The sequence below is a fragment of the Lactuca virosa genome, chromosome 8 (assembly GCF_052849685.1).
Source record: "Lactuca virosa cultivar CGN04683 chromosome 8, Lactuca_virosa_CGN04683_v6, whole genome shotgun sequence".
Lineage (NCBI taxonomy): Eukaryota > Viridiplantae > Streptophyta > Magnoliopsida > Asterales > Asteraceae > Lactuca > Lactuca virosa.
This window is the reverse complement of record NC_136433.1, coordinates 192,403,274-192,420,889: the sequence shown is the minus strand read 5'-3', so window position 1 is coordinate 192,420,889 and position 17,616 is coordinate 192,403,274. Positions and strand designations below refer to the sequence as shown.

The 17,616-nt window shown below is 36.6% G+C and overlaps 1 protein-coding gene across 1 annotated transcript; it reads left to right on the top strand.

The window, feature by feature from the left end:
* Positions 1 to 14,108: 14,108 nt before the first annotated feature.
* Positions 14,109 to 16,910, top strand: C4H (cinnamate-4-hydroxylase). Its single transcript, XM_079064728.1, has 3 exons — positions 14,109 to 14,970; positions 15,223 to 15,356; positions 16,182 to 16,910. The coding sequence occupies exons 1-3, from the start codon at positions 14,186 to 14,188 to the stop codon at positions 16,778 to 16,780; spliced, it is 1,518 nt and encodes a 505-aa protein (XP_078920854.1). The 5' UTR covers positions 14,109 to 14,185; the 3' UTR covers positions 16,781 to 16,910.
* Positions 16,911 to 17,616: the final 706 nt, after the last annotated feature.

Below are 17,616 nucleotides of genomic sequence, written 5' to 3'. Positions count from 1 at the left end.
TTAGTTTTGGAGCTTGTAGATCCATACTTTGTTCACCTTGATCTTTCTTATAGAGGTATATACTTTGAATCTTGATGATGAAACTGTTAGATCTAGGTAGTTTTGAGTGTTATGAGCTTTTGGTCACTTTAAGTGCATAAAGTTCAGATCTTGAAAGTTTGTGTCCTTGTTATGGATAAAGTTGGAAACTTTATCCATCTAAACATCATTTTGATTAAGATTTGAAGGTTGGAGACTTGGACTTAATGGATTAAGTTGAAAAAGATGCACTTTTGGGTCCCTTTGAGACTTAAAGACTAGATCTTGTGTGTTGGGACCATTCTAATGGATAAAGTTGGAAACTTTATCCATTATGGAGCTATTATGACCAATTAAAATGTGATATTGGTCTTTCTATCCTTTCCATGAAAGAGTTGTAATGTCTTATTGGGTTAAGAACTTAGAGTTTTGGACATTAAGCACTTTATAGCCATTCAAAGTCGTAAAGTCGGAAACTTTATGACTTAGGACATCATTTTGGGCTTGGATTTGAGTTTTGGACGTAATGGCTTAATGGAATAAGCTTTTAATGGAGTTTTGGGACTGGGCTGCGTACGTTGGGCATACCTGGTGGTACGCTGCGCGTACGCGGTAAACGCCTCGCTTTTGGTCAACATCAGAGTACGTTGGGCGTACTTTCTTGGTACGCAGGGCGTACTCTGCTGGGAAGAAATATTGACTTTTGGACCTTGACTTTTGACTTTGACTTTGACCAGGGTTGACTAAGTTTGACCTAAGGGCATTTTGGGTAATTTGATTTATAGTTTGAGATATGGGTTCCTGTTAATTGGATAGGTGACCGGTAGAGATAGCTTTTAGATCAGTGATCAGTGCAACAATTCTTTCAGACTATGAGGTGAGTTTCCTTCATGGTATCCGTGGGTCGAAGGCACCAATGTCGGCTCACTAGTTTATGTTGTAGTATGATGGTTGACTTCGTGACAACTGTCGGTTATGCTTTTGTTTGCTTATTGACTCTATGATTCTTGTTATGATACTACGTGGTAGTAATAGGGGTGAAATAAACCCGATATCCGGTTGAAATAGACCGAATGGGATTTCAAGCACCCATATATGCTTGATAGTATCCGGTTGAAATAGACCGAAGGGGTAGGCAAGCACCCAGATAAGCTTGATAGTATCCGATTGAAATAAACCGAAGGGGTAGGCTGTAGTGGTGTTGATTATGATGGCATGTGCGGAATTAGAAAAGATCTAGTGAATCATCATGTAAACTCAAGAACACAATGAGTAAATAAATCTGTGTAAGCTCATATTAGATCTAGAAAGGATATACAAATGGGTTTGTATAAATTTCTCTCTCTAGTCTAACACTCCAAAATGATCATCTTAAATGTGAGTGTCACTCACTTCCTATTTATCGGAAAGACAACTCATTTACACATCTATAAGGGTAAGCCACATCCAAGTGTGACTTTGCACCCTAACATTCTCCGTTAGGATTGGATGCCTGGCTTCAATATCCAACGAGCTCGCGCGATTAAGACCAACCCCCCCCCCTCGAATTAACATCGGTCTTCAAATCCGCAATGAGTACCTGAAAAACCCGCTTCGAATACCCATCATTCTCCCCCTTTTTATAATCAAAAAATGATTATAAAACCCATTAAGGGTGAGAAGAGCCCAGGGAATGAACGATACAATACTCTCCCTTGATGTGTACCAAAAATGAAACTCCCGAAAAACTTGCACGAAAAAACAATCACGAAAAAGCCTCAAAAATTTCCAAATTGTGAAAATTTTTGACTTTTTGGGTGAGAGTTGCAAGATTTTCCAAAATTTGGGTAAAAATTGTCAATATCTGAATTCTGCAGGGACCCGTTGCACCAAAAACGGCCAAATATGCGAAACACTCCCCCATTTGCGAAACTGGGTAGAAAGTGTAAATTCGCACAAATTGCAGGGACCAGAAATGAATATTCTTCAATTTCTCAGAAAATTAGCCCAATTTCGAAGTTGGGTATTTGTTGCCAACTTTTCGAAACTTCAGGGACTCATTTCGAAACTTCTGCATTCTTCACTTCCAAACTTTTGAATATCAGTCCAACTTTCGAATATGGGTATAAACTGTCAAACTTTCGAAAGTTGCAGGGACCAATTCGAAAATTCTGCCTTATTTCTTCCAAACTGTCGAAAATTTCTCCAAATGTCGACAGTGAGTAAAATATGTCAAACTTTCAAAACTTTAAGGACTGATTTCGAAATTTTTATGTCTTCTTCTCCAATTTGTGAACCAGTCGCGAATGTCGACGCTTGATAAAAACCTTCGACAGTCGACTTCACTCCATTGGCACCCTTGATAACGAAACTTTGCTTAATCAACGGAATATCAAAAACGAAGCATGTCGAACGCTTAATCGTGAACAGTAACCTCTTAATCATTCAGCTTCGCTTTTCATTACAGTTTCCCCAAAAACCAAATTCCATTGCATACTTTCGAAATTAGATCCTCAACTCCTACTTTCATTTTTCGCTTTACAGTCATGAACAATTCGATTTTAATTCCACAATCAGTCGACCTTACGACCATCAACCAAACAAGTCAATTAGAAAGCTTCGCTTTTTGAGTTTCATTCCAAGCCAAATCATCGATTTCTCAAAATCGACACCAAATACACTCGATTTCAACCCAAAGCAGTCGACATTAACGATTCCACTGTCGATACCTAACGAATCCAACATTCAACTTCTACAACTTTTGAAATCAACAATCAAATTGCTTCATCTGTTCGTTATCAAGCCATCTGTTAACCAACATCGATTTCTTGACTCCATTCGTTCATCAATTGACTCCAACCTACTCCAAACCTTTGAAATTACTAAACAGCTCTTTGATTTCAGTTATCAGCCCAAAACACAGATATCAAACTATCGACTCTTCCAAATCTCGATATCACTATTCCAATCCTTCGCTTTCCACATAGATGACCTTTGCAGATTAGACACAAGATTCATACATCGAAATCATGTTTGACATCTCAAGCAATCATCCCAAAATGAAATCAACAACAACTTCGTTTTTCATCGACAGCGACTCGATATCAAACCATCAATCATCAAAAACGAATTCATAATCATCGACCATCGAACCTTCATTCGCTTTTTGGTGTTAACCCAAAAATAGTTCGTCCTCAATATCGACTTCAATCCCTTGAATCAACACTTGAAAGTCTGATTTTGACTTTTTCAAGTTTGACTTCTCTTTTGAATCGATTCCAAGACAACAATCATAGATCGATCCTAACGTGAACAAGTATTATCATTCAAAACTCAATAGTCGACTTGAACTCAATACCATTGATAACAGCTTCAATTTTGACTTAGACTCAAATTAAGATTCAACGATAATCCAAGCAATACAAACTTTCAAAATCAAAATCGACATCAGTCAAATTAGTTCGACTCAAAAATGCCAATCAAACACGTGAGACTCAAATCAAACGATTGAGAAGAGACTAGAATCGATTTTGAATTTCAACTGTGAGATTTGAAGAACAAAGTAAGAAGTTGAGTGTCGGGAAGACAATAACGATCCGTAAAAAAATCGTGAACAGTAACAGATCATACCAATTGGACTGAATTAATTCAATGAACAATGATTTTATCACAATTGGATTTCGAATTATTGGGCTGAAACAATGATGAACAGTAAATGAATTTAGAAAATGATTTTAATTTTGATGTTTTGATCTTAAAAAAATAATTGGATCAATCAATGGTGTTGAAACGAATTTGATCCAATGAACCAAATCGATCAAAAATTGAAAAATGAAAAACACGAATCGAAATCATGGACGTTTTGGAATCCATTTGAGAATTTGTGATACCTTTTTGATGAACCGAGTTCCATTTTCAACGAACGAATCAAATCTAGAAGATCTTGGTTCTTTTGTTGGAATGAGAAAATCTCCAATTTGAACATTGTACCACCCACTATGCGTGATGTACAACTCGTTCTTCGTGTTCTTCGTGTTCTTCATCGATCCAAGAACATCTTCAAAAGAACCACCAACACTTTTGGGTTTTGACTTCAAATTCAATGCAACCTTTGGAGATTGTTGCTTTGGAACCCAAAATTGTTTCACGGATTTTGGCTTCACAACATTTAACGATTTTTGTGAATAAACTCGCTTGTTCTTCCATTTAATCTTCTTCTTCTTTTTCTTTCTCATCTTTTTGCATCTTGAGGATTTGATTTCAAGAACACCTTCATTCTTGACAACTTCAACTTTGCAAGTTCAAATCAAATCTTTTGGAGTTTGATACTTGTGAATTTCTTGGATCACCGGCTTCCGATAAGGAATCATTCCTTCAAACGAATCACAAGAACACACAATATCATCGGTTTGAACTCCAATTGAGAAAAAAACTTTTTCATCTTCATGAGAATCAACTTGAATCTTCTTATCATGAACTTCAAGAACATCTTCAACAAACTTAAGAGCATGAAGATCACTTGGGTTTTCAACAAGAGAAATGTATCTTTTATTAAATAAATCTCTTTCATCTCCTTCTTTTCGGTTATTACTACGAACTAACATCATTATGGAACGATCATACAAGCATTCAATCTTCGAAAGTGGTTGAAATACCAATCTTCCATGAACATCCTTCAAACCACCATAAGAAACCATAGAATCCCATGAAATCAACTCACTTAACAATAACCCATAAAATTGATATTCGTTGACCTTGTATTTCACACCTTCAATGATTACAACCCAAGAATCATACTCCAAACGCACCATGATCACAAAAACTTGAAGATTTCTAGAGAGAGAAAGTGATTTTAAATGGGTTTTCTAGAAAGAGAAAGTAAAAATCACTTGAATTCTAGTGAAAAAAATTGAATTATGAATAGAATCAAAGATGAATTCGATTTCTAGAATCCAAAGTCTCAATAACACGAAGATCAAAACTCAAAATGAAGAATCACCAAATCTAGAAAGCCATCAAGGATTAATTCTTGATCCAATCAAGAACACCCGCTCTGATACCAATTGTAGTGGTGTTGATTATGATGACATGTGCAGAATTAGAAAAGATCTAGTGAATCATCATGTAAACTCAAGAACACAAGGAGTCAATAAATCTGTGTAAGCTCATATTAGATCTAGAAAGGATATACAAATGGGTTTGTACAAATTTCTCTCTCTAGTCTAACACTCCAAAATGATCATCCTAAATATGAGTGTCACTCACTTCCTATTTATAGGAAAGACAACTCATTTACACATTAATAAGGGTAAGCCACATCCAAGCGTGACTTTGCACCCTAACATTGGCAAACACCCAGATATGCTTGATAGTATCTGGTTGAAATAGACTGAAGGGGTAGGCAAGCTCCCAGATATGCTTGATAGTATGTGGTATTTTGGGGAACTCACTAAGCTTTGTGCTTACGATTCTCTATTTATGTTTCAGGTACTTCTAGTTTAAAGAGGAAGAGCCCGAGATGATTGCAGTGCACACACCACATCTCTCCACATTTTATATTACTTTGATATATTTGGATGTTATTGATACACTTTTATTCACTATGGTTTTGATGATATTGTCTTGGATAATTGTTTTATTAATTCAAAAATCAAAATTTTTAGTCTTAATTTTTGGGACATTACAACTTGGTATCAGAGCCTTAGTTTGAGGTGTGCAGGCATACTCCCAGGTGTGTCTGAACTCAAACTGAGGGTTTGGTAGATTTTGTAAAAAGAAATGTTTTAAAAAAAGGTTTTCTAATAAAAGAAAAAGGGTGTGGTGAATGCAATCGACCGAGCTCAAATAATGTTTCCCAAAATATCCATGCATGTTATATGATATGATTTGATTTATGAATCTATGAATCGCATGCTAGTCAAGGCTAAGGATCTGCTCATGATTTGCATAATAGAATGCTAGGAGAGATGCCTTTATATGCCTACTGTATGAGCTTGTAGACTTGCATGATAGAACGCTCGAATATTGCTTGCGTTGTGCTTTTAGGAGTTTCCATTAACCTCAACTAACTAGTAAGCGAGTATATTAAGTTACATATTGTTGAGAGTAGATAATTTTAGAAGGTTAGACTTTAACTCTATTGTGCAGCTCTTGTTTGAGTCCAACCGTTATAGTGTGAGACCTTTCATTTGAAGAATTATCTGGTGTCGGCGATATGTAATTGTCTTCTTAAGCTAGTTAGAGGATGTTAGGGGGAGTAGTGTGGTGGTTGCCCCGGGTACATCGGTCCTTTTCATGGATTTGGCCTGGGTGGGCCGGGATGCTTATCGTCGGGAGCTTCCCGAGCTGCTTAGTTAGATCCATAGCGTGTTTCATGTCTCTCAGTTCCGGAAATGTTTGGTGGATGGATTGGCCTGATATGTGATGCCTTGTAGCCTAAGAGGAATTGGATGTTATGCTAGATTTGAAATCTTTCTTGGTAGGAAGTGAGATTGAGATGTCCTCTATTTGGTTGTGACTTGGAGTGTTACTACACGAATGTTGTTTGCTTTGTGCTTTGTGAGACTCATGATGATGTGAGTGAACTATTAAGTGAATATGTTAAGTCACATGTGGCATAGGTAAAATAATCTCAGAGTGACGAATTTGACCCTACTGCGCAGCTCTCGTTTGAGTCTAACTGTTGTAGGGATGAGTCTTTCACTCGAAGGATTATCTAAGCTTTGATGCATGTGATTGTATTCATGAAGTAGTTAACTGACATTATTGGGAGTTCTTCAACAGTTGATGGCAGCGTGAGTTCGGGAACCTAGGAGAGCCTAGGATGTGTTGTAGTGGGTTGGCCTACACTGCTTAGCGATATGTATTTATTTGAGAACGAGTGTATAAGAATGGATAGGATGGATACGGACATGATTGGTTACTTAGAGGACCCAAGATGATTCTTGAGGAAAGTATGGATAAGTGTGGAAGGTAGTATTGGGCCCATACTATTGGAAGCACATGATCCATACTCGACTCGAGGAAAATTTAGGGGATTCTATGGAAATGGTTAAGGAAGGTGCCATGGTTTGGCACCATGATTCGTTGTCGTGTATTTCCGCCTTTATCGGTTTATCGAGTATGATCGTCCAGGTTGAGGATGGGTCAGATGATTGTTCAGGCCTCAGTGGCCATGTCTGTTGGGTTTCAGTGGTGCATAACTATGGAAGGTAGTTGATTTTGAGGTCTGGAGGGCCTTGCTCAAGTAGTGACAGTGGAGTCGCGGGACTCAAGAAGGAAGCGAGTGTGATGAATGGCTCGAGGATTGCCGCAGGAGATTAAGTGATTGGCAGATGGATTGGGAGGTCACTATCATCGACAAGGGTTATTTACTTCCAGCGTTCCGCAATCGGAGGAAAGAGAGAGTGGTCATGTGATTTTCAAGGATGGGATGTAGTCCCGACATGAGTCTAGAAGATTGTGGTTTTCTTGTCGACGGGTATGGCCGCGTAAGAATGCACAAAAGGATTTTTGTGGTGCGGTTGCCTTGAGATGTGATCAGGGGTCTGCTTTCTTGAAATTAGTTAGGTCAAGTGCTAGTTGATTGTTTCAGGAACCAAGGGAAGTGAATCAGCAAGAGCAACTTTTGTTGTCTTTGATGTATCCTGACAAAGAGAATGAAGCTTCTTATAATTATGAGTAACGCTCGTGATCAATTGTTTGTTGGGGACTTAGACGAGGCGTGTGATAGTTCATTTGATTCTAGATGGAGAATTGGTGTCATGAGTGGACAAAATTATTGTTTGTGCATTTTGCATGGGATTCTAATATGAGAGGTGGTTATGATTGGGAGGTTTTTGAGGGTTCCATCTGAGATCCAGGATAACTTTGTGTTCGCTTGGTCATTAACTGGAAGACCGGTTTGAGATGTGGTATGTCTGCAACATTATTTGGTGGTAGTTCGAACCCTAAGTGGGGGAGAACCGGTTATTTTGGTTGAAGGATCACTGCTATTTTTGAGTTTACGATTTCAACAGAATGGGTTGTAGGGATTTGCGGTTCGCGTACACGGAACTTCGTTTCAGGATTTGGTCAGGACGAATGTGCAGAGCAAGTTATCATTAGATGTATGTGTTGAGGAATGCAAGAGTCATCTTCACGGCAAGAAGATGTTGGATAAGGAGCTTGTTGTAGCCAGTGGTTCCTTTCAGAATGTCGCATAATAGATCAAGAGGCGTTTGGGATGCTTGGGGTGAGCATCGAGTGTTGGGGGTAGGGTTGTTCACTATTTGGATAAAACTGAATTGTCCAATTGGACAATTTGGATTGGACTATTTGGTTCGTATATTAGGATTTTTGGATTGGTTTTCAACAAAACCGAATTATTATTTTGGATTTCGGATTAATTTATAAAATAAGAACCGAATAGTCCAAAAAAACCGAATAAACATTTATTATTTATTTATTTATAATATATATCTATAGTTATTTATTAATTTTGTAATTTATTTTTTCAAATAGGTTCAAAATGTTTCACCCGATAAAAAAACATTAATATGCATTTTCTTTCAAAAGTTTTCTATCTATAAAATATTTAACTATAATATATCTTCTTAGTAATTGTTTATAAATTTCAAATCACAACTAAATAATTTGTTTTCGCTTCTTGTGTAAAGTTGGGTAATATTATAATTATATGTCGTTTTAAAATGTTTCAGTTTTTGAAAACCGAATTATAAAAACCGATCCAACTGAATTGTAATTGGATTGGATCAGATCAGATTTGAATTTAGTTTTGACTATTTGGATCCATGTTTTGAAAACCGAAATCAATTTGGATTCACTTGATTAGATCGGATCAAACCGATCCATCCAAACGAACACCCCTAGCTCGGGGAAATCCTCAACTCGTTGTATAGATTGTTATCCCTATTCTAGGGTGGGCAATGTTGATCGGTAAATCATCTTCAGAGTTTGGTATGTCTAGTCTCGCGTAAATTTTGGTGTAAGAAGTATATTGGGCTATTGGGTTAGTTATCAAGGATATCACGATCGTTGGTCTTCTTGTTCATCATCAAAGTGGAGGTTCTTCGAAAGTTTCAAGTTGTGTCAGTTGAAGGTTAATGGATGCGTCAACCTATCGTCAAGTTCCATATGTTTTATATTTTCTTTAGTTTCTGGGTATGTTTGCCCTCAATTATGGTGTGGAATTTTGGTTCATAGAAGGCTCAAGTTTGGCAGTTATCCTTGATTATTGGGAGTCCAGATGTTGAGGCAGCGTTGTTCACCTTTTCTGATTTTTGGCAGCATTTATGGATCACCTTGGAAGTTTCTCGAGCTATTGCAAATTGGTGGAATTTGTTCGGTTACAATCAAGGTGTGGGATCTTGTATCGATCGTTCATGAGGATGTTTCCGTTAACAATTAAGGTTTAACATTTCGTTAAATATGTTAGTACTTCACCCTTTGGGTAAGGTTGTGAGGAAGAATGAATGCAATAGATCTAGAGATGGTTATGTGCTTCCCTTTGGGGATGTATATTGTGGTAGCTCATCAAATATGGTCATGAGGAGGTGTATATAGACTGAGTATGATAGCATGAGAACACCTGGTCTGAATTCATTGGTACGGTTCTTAATTGGTTTGTAGCCCTTGAGTTGGAGCAAGAGTACAACCGCCTATCTCATTCGTTGGTTGGATGCGTCCATGTTTTCATCTGATTTTGCATTGGTAGCAGCCTATGATCTGCAAGGAATTGTGTATGATAAAAGGGTAGGTGTTGGGAATAAATCCGAGATGACGAATGCGGAATATCAAGAACAATCAAGAATCAATCACCATAATATGCAAGTAATCTGATAAAGGTTTTTCGTATATTGATTATGATATGAACGTACAGAGAAAAACCCTACTCTGGTAAAAGCTCTTTTCAAAATCTAACCTAATGATTATTTATAGGGAACAATAAAGATATTCCATAAATATAAAACTAACGCCTGAATATAAAACCAATGTCTTAGAAGAGCTCGATTAAGAACTTCTACTGTAAAGGCATCGTAGGGAATTATAAAACGATTAACCCTAAAAAGGCTTCCCTAAATAACCAAATATGCCAAATCAGTTTCAATATCCCAAATACTCAACAGTAGGGCTTAGGTTGTGTTTGGTTAGTATCGAAAGGAATGTTGAATGGGTTTTCTGCAAGACAGTGGGTTGATGGTTAAGTATATTTAAACTTTTGGGGCGGTATTTGCGATAAGAATGTTTTGAATATCCTTTCAGCACGTTTTGGTGGTGTTCCCAGTCAGGGACTAGGGGTAGGTTCGATGAATGGATGCTCATCAGTCTTAGGGTAAGGTTTCTAAGAATAGACTGATGGGTTCTCGGTTTCAGGAAGTATAGTGACAAGGATGGTTTAAGGTTGTAGTACTGAGAGTTTCCGGTTTATGTGGTTTTTTCTGGAAGATGGGTCATACAGTTATGGAGAGAAAGAAATTGTTGTGTTTGAGCATTTTCAAGTTATTAGGGTTTCTTGTTGGCAGTTGGGGGTTTCCGAGTGATCTCTCAAGTTTTATTTATAAGATGCCTTGATTTTGAAATGGTTAGATGGAGTTCATGGAATATGTTGGTGTTGCTTTAGGAATAGTAACCGAGATGGATTTCGAGGACAAAATCTAATTTAAGTGGGGGAGAATTGTAACATCTTGTTTCCTGCCATTTGTGGGTCGTGGGTTGGAAGTCGATTGTGTAAGGCTTTTGGCATTAAGTAGAAAAAAGTTTAGTCTTTGTGGAAGGAGGTAATGTTGGTTAAGAGATTTAACCCTTGAATTGTGTTTTAGGCCGCAGGGTAGAAAGGGAAAAGTCATAGGCCAGGTTCTCGCATGAAATATGGATTTTTGTTCGAGAATTTTTTAGTGAAAGATATTTAGATAATATTGTAGAGCTCTTCAATACTTTTTCATAGATATAAAGAACGTCGAAAACGGAGTTGGAACGAAGAAGTTACGACCGTTTGAAGTTAAGACGATTTTTGGGTCAACCGCGTACGTTGGACGTATGCGATCAGTGCCCAAACCCTATTTTCGTGGTTTAAGCCCTATTTAAGCTCCTTAACTCCCCCAAACCCATTCCATTTTCAACCTCCACCTTTCCAACACCCTCTCTTGAAACCTTAACCCTAGATTGAGCATTGTGAGCAAAAGAAGGTGTTTTTAAGTGCTTTGGAGTGTTCTTGGTGCACCTTGAAGAAGAAGGAACTCATTGAAGAAGTGTTACTTGCATTGGAGCTTGTAGATCCAGACTTTGTTCACCTTGATATTTCTTCTAGAGCTATAAAGTTTGAATCTTGATGATGAAATTGTTAGATCTAGGTAGTTTTGAGTGTTATGAGCTTTTGGTCACTTTAAGTGCATAAAGTTCAAATCTTGAAAGTTTGTGACCTTGTTATGGATAAAGTTGGAAACTTTATCCATCTAAACATCATTGTGATTAAGATCTGAAGGTTGGAGACTTGGACTTAATGGATTAAGTTGAAAAAGATGCACTTTTGGGTCCCTTTGAGACTTAAAGACTAGATCTTGTTTGTTGGGACCATTCTAATGGATAAAGTTGGAAACTGTATCCATTATGGAGCTATTATGACCAATAAAAATGTGATATTGGCCTTTCTATCCCTTCCATGCAAGAGTTGTAATGTCTTGTTAGGTTAAGAACTTAGGGTTTTGGACATTAAGCACTTTATAGCCATGCAAAGTCATAAAGTTGGAAACTTTATGACTTAGGACATCATTTTGGGCTTGGATTTGAGTTTTGGATGTAAGAGCTTAATGAAATAAGCTCTTAATGGAGTTTTGGGACTGGGCTGCGTACGCTGGGCGTACCTGGTGATACGCTGTGCGTACGCGGTCAGCGCCCCGTTTTTGGCCAACATCAGAGTACGCTGGGCATACTCTCTTGGTACGCAGGGCGTACTCTGCTGGGAAGAAATATTGACTTTTGGACCATGACCTTGACTTTGACTTTGACCAGGGTTGACCAAGTTTGACCAAAGGGCATTTTAGGTAATTTTATTTATAGTTTGAGATATAGGCTCCTATTAATTGTATAGGTGACCGGTAGATATAGCTTTTAGAGCAGTGATCGGTGCAGCTATTCTTTCAGACTGTGAGGTGAGTTTCCTTCACGATATACGTGGGTCGAAGGCACCAATGTCGGCCCACTAGTTTATGTTGTAGTGTGATGGTTGACTTCGTGACAACTATCAGTTATGCTTATGTTTGCTTGATGTCTCTATGATTCTTGTTATTATATTATGTGGTAGTAGTATGGGATGAAATAGACCCGATATCTGGTTGAAATAGACCGAAGGAGATTGCAAGCACCAAAATATGCTTGATAGTATCCGGTTGAAATAGACCGAAGGGGTAGGCAAGCACCCAGATATGGTTGATAGTATCCGGTTGAAATAGACCAAAGGGGTAGACAAGCACCTAGATATGCTTGATAGTATCTGGTTGACATAGACCGAAGGGGTAGGCAAGCACCCATATATGATTGACAGTATGTTTGTTTAGTATGTGGTATTTTGGGGAAATCACTAAGTTTTGTACTTACGGTTTTAATTTTTAGTTCAGGTACTTCTGGTTCGAAGAGGAAGAGCCCGGGATGATTGCAGTGCACACACCACATCGCTCCGCATTTTATATTACTCTGATATTTTTGGATGTTAATGATACACTTTGATTCACTATGGTTTTGATGATGTTGTCTTGTATAATAATTTTATTAATTTAAAAGTCGAAATTTTTAGTCTTAATTTTTGGGACGTTACATGATCGATAACATGTATATGATCTAATTTACATTAACGATTCAACCACAACATACGACGACTCTATTAAAAGACTACTAAAGCCAATATATATATATATATATATATATATATATATATATATATATATATATATATATATATATATATATATATATATATATATATATATATATATATATTAGAGTTAATATATAACAAACTTATAAATTAAAAGCTCTAACCTAATAACATGTTTCAAAAAGTTTTCAAAAGACCTTAAACCAATACAAAACTTATATAAAAAAATTAATATATAACAAACTTACAAATTAAAAACTCTAAGCTAATAACATGTCTCGAAAAATGATCAATAGACCAAAACCAACACAAAACCTTTAAACTTGTTTTCTTTGTGTATTTTGTATATGATTTGTATATATGTCTACTTAAAAGATTGACATTTATATTGTAAACTTTTAATTAATTTCTTATTAAACATAATATATAAGTTATAAAATCTAAATGGTTAAATCATATAATTAAGAAGACTTTTGAGTAGTGTTAGTTAAAAGATAGAGTTTCAAATTAATATAATTTATGATGGCAATTAAAAATAATTGGAATTTCAAATATATAAGGAATTTCAAATATATAAGATTAAAGTATTTTAACATTTATATTAGTTAGTGGTATACCAATTCAGAAGCTTTTGGTTGCGGCTGTGTATACTTTTGGTCATGAATGTGACATTTTATTATATTGATACTACAAGTGTACAAAGAAAATGTTAATATTATAGTAAGAAATAAATTATTATAAAAGGTTAATGGTATAAATAATTAATTAATTATTCAAAATATTAATAAAAATAAAAGAATATTTTAAAAAGATTAACAACTATGACATTTTATTCATAAGATACTCTTATTACAATGATATTTTATAAGTGAACAATCTAAAAGTATAACTAATGATACTATTTTTTAACAAATAATAAGATTATTTATCACAACACTTCGTATCTAAGATCAAGATGGGGTCCAAGGTACAACATACCCCGTGCGACAAAAAAAATTGTTTTGATAGAGAAATCTAAAATAAAAATTATTATATTATTTTTGTTATTATATTTTTATTTTTGTAATTATTAAATATAATTTCTTTTCTGTTTTCTGTAGAGGAAGGAATATTCAATTCGGCTTTTGCTATCAATTATTTGATTTGCCGTTAAATTCCTAACGCCGTTAGCCACTAAGTCTTCTACCAACTTCACGTCCACCTAACCCCTGCCGTCAACACTGTATAAAAACCGCATTTCACCCAACACGTTATACACATTTCTTTGGCAACTCCACCACCACCACAACCACCGTTATCAACCTCCGGTAATCCGCCATGGATCTTCTCCTCTTGGAGAAAACTCTCTTAGGCATTTTTGTTGCCATTATAGGCGCAATCTTCATCTCTAAGCTACGTGGCAAGCGTTTCAAGCTCCCGCCGGGACCTATCCCAGTACCCATTTTCGGCAACTGGCTCCAAGTCGGCGATGACCTCAACCACCGCAACTTAACTGATCTCGCCAAGAAGTTCGGAGAGATTTTCCTTCTCCGAATGGGCCAGCGCAACCTCGTTGTCGTATCATCCCCGGATCTCGCCAAGGAAGTCCTCCACACACAAGGCGTCGAGTTCGGATCCCGAACTCGAAATGTCGTGTTCGATATATTCACAGGGAAAGGACAAGACATGGTGTTTACAGTATACGGCGAACACTGGCGCAAGATGCGGAGGATCATGACTGTTCCATTCTTCACCAACAAAGTGGTCCAGCAATACAGGCATGGATGGGAGGCGGAAGCCGCGGCAGTGGTGGAAGATGTGAAGAAGAATCCGGCGTCAGCGACGGAAGGTATTGTGATCCGGAGACGGTTGCAATTGATGATGTACAACAATATGTTCAGGATTATGTTTGATAGAAGATTCGAAAGCGAGGATGATCCATTGTTCCTGAAGCTGAAGGCGTTGAATGGCGAGAGAAGTCGATTGGCACAGAGCTTCGAATACAACTATGGCGATTTCATTCCAATTTTGAGACCATTTTTGAAAGGCTACTTGAAGGTCTGCAAGGAAGTCAAAGAGAAGAGGTTGCAGCTTTTCAAGGATTACTTCGTTGATGAAAGAAAGTAAGTTTTTTCTGATCTAATTTAACTCCCTGTTAAATATACAATACGAACAAGATGCTTCACTTTCCATAAAGCTACAAAAGGTGGGATCTTACCTTTATGTGATCAAATTGGATTTAAGCTAAATCCATGGCGATTTTCCCTTTTGCCCCTTTTTCTTTTTCCTTCTAAATATAGACAAACCTTTTTCTTACTATAACAGAATCTAATGTATGGAAAGTAAATGAGTTTGATCAAATTGAAAAATTACAGGAAGATGGGAAGCACAAAAAGCATGGATAACAATCAGTTGAAATGTGCAATTGATCATATTCTTGAAGCTAAGGATAAAGGAGAGATCAATGAAGACAATGTTCTTTACATCGTTGAGAACATCAATGTTGCTGGTATCCTTTCTTATCTAAATTTTTTTCTAAGGTTTTATTATAGAAGAATTTTTATTAAAGGGTAATTTAACTATTTTTGCACATATTTATAACTAATTTTCAAATATCTAATTAAAGCAAGAAACAATCTAAAAAAAAGCTCAATATTCTGGTGTTTTTTTTGTCATTATTTACGTTTCAAATCTTTGTACAAAGTAACAAATCAAAGCAAAATATACAAAGGTATTAAATTTAATTCCGTTAGATTCTATTCTAAATCAATTAAAAATATGAAAGTCTAGGGACCAAACTTGCTAATATATGAAAGTTCTATGGCCAAATTTGAAACCCAAAACTTTTAGGGACCATACCTGAAAAAGTACAAACGTCTAAGGATCAAATATGCCAATATGTGAAAGCCTTGTGGCCAAAGTCTAAAATCCAAAATATGTAGGGACCAAACATGTAAATATAGAAGAATGTTGTGGCCAAAGTTTGAAAGCTGAATAATACACTATTCATTTGCCGATTGTAATTAGTATATTAATGCAGAAAAATCACATTATTTTGGAAATTTTTTTAATAAAATCCTAAAAGTTTTTTTGAACAAAAAAGTTCCGATTATTTAACATTTTGCCAAATTAACGAAAAAATCTTTTTTTATATTTGAACAACAAATGACAGATTATGTGGTTTTTTCAAAATAATGAGACTTTTCTGTTAAAATTCTTTTTTTAGGACTTTTTTGAACTTTTTCCAAAAGTTTGAGACTTTTCTGTAGATTTCCATATATAATAATTCATTTCAAAACATTTTGCAAATACTCATTAACCTCGGTTTTTACAGCAATCGAAACAACCTTATGGTCAATTGAATGGGGAATCGCCGAACTCATAAACCACTCGACCATCCAATCGAAACTCCGCCACGAGCTCGACACAGTTCTCGGACCCGGAGTCCAAGTCACCGAACCCGACATCGCAAAACTCCCCTACCTCCAAGCCGTAATCAAAGAAACCCTCCGCCTCCGAATGGCCATCCCTCTCCTAGTCCCGCACATGAACCTCCACGACGCCAAACTTTCCGGCTACGACATTCCGGCGGAATCCAAGATTCTAGTGAACGCGTGGTGGCTCGCCAACAACCCCGCCCAATGGAAGTCGCCGGAGGAGTTTAGGCCCGAAAGATTCCTTGAAGAGGAAAGTAAAGTGGAGGCAAATGGAAATGACTTTAGGTATTTACCATTCGGAGTTGGTCGCCGGAGTTGTCCCGGAATTATACTCGCGTTACCGATTTTGGGGATAACGATTGGGCGGTTGGTGCAAAATTTTGAGCTGTTGCCGCCACCCGGGGAGTCGAAGGTGGATACGAGTGAGAAAGGCGGACAGTTTAGTTTGCATATCTTGAAGCACTCGATGGTTGTGGCTAAACCGCGATCGTTGTAAGGGTTTTTTTATTTATATTTTGTTGTTGTTGTTATGTAATGTTGTATGTGTTGGGGATATGGAATATGAAGATGGGAACAAATCATGCATTTTGTGAATTATGAATAATGTATTTTATGTTCTTTCTTGATTTATGATGTTGAATGTGGATTTATTAGCTTCTTTTGAACACATCATGTAAATTATACATTAGGCATTAACAAATTAATAAAAAGTTGGGGGTTTTTTCAAAACTAATGTTAAAAGAGATTAATTTAAATCAAAGACAAGTTCAAAGGAAAGTAAATGGTTGGCGTATGTTAGCGTATGTTAGGTATGAGTTTGTTTGACACATGATAGTACATAAAGTCCCACCAGCCATTGGAAAAGGTTTTAATTATAAAATCACCTAAAGGTAACAATTAGAGGTGGCCATAAGGGTAATGCAACGTCACTCATAAACGCAAAGAAGATGTCTCCGTGTCTTCATTAAAACGGTAAACAACATTCGGATGAGTCTGCTATAAGCGGGAATATCATTTTTTTTTTTTTGACAACTGATGATAATTGATGATGTTCTTAATGCAGAAGCCGGTTTTAAATCAATATGGATCGTTTTTTTTTAATGTATGTTATGATGTTATGTCAGTCATTTAGGTGATTTTTATGTACATATAGCAGGTTGTTATGTACATAGACGTATGTCTTACATAATAGTTACGTAATACTTGTAGGCCGAAACGACATGTGTTACCTTTTAGACACTTGCATTTTTTTGAGAAAAATAAACACCATTCATCTATCAAGGGTAGGTATACCAAACAACAAAAATGTGTTGTTGACAAACGACCACGAGT

Excerpts from the sequence above, each read along its gene's own strand:
- C4H (XM_079064728.1), top strand. The coding sequence starts at position 14,186 with ATGGATCTTCTCCTCTTGGAGAAAACTCTCTTAGGCATTTTTGTTGCC. Across the intron at positions 14,971-15,222 it reads TACTTCGTTGATGAAAGAAA|GAAGATGGGAAGCACAAAAA; the intron begins GTAAGTTTTTTC and ends GAAAAATTACAG. Across the intron at positions 15,357-16,181 it reads TGAGAACATCAATGTTGCTG|CAATCGAAACAACCTTATGG; the intron begins GTATCCTTTCTT and ends CGGTTTTTACAG.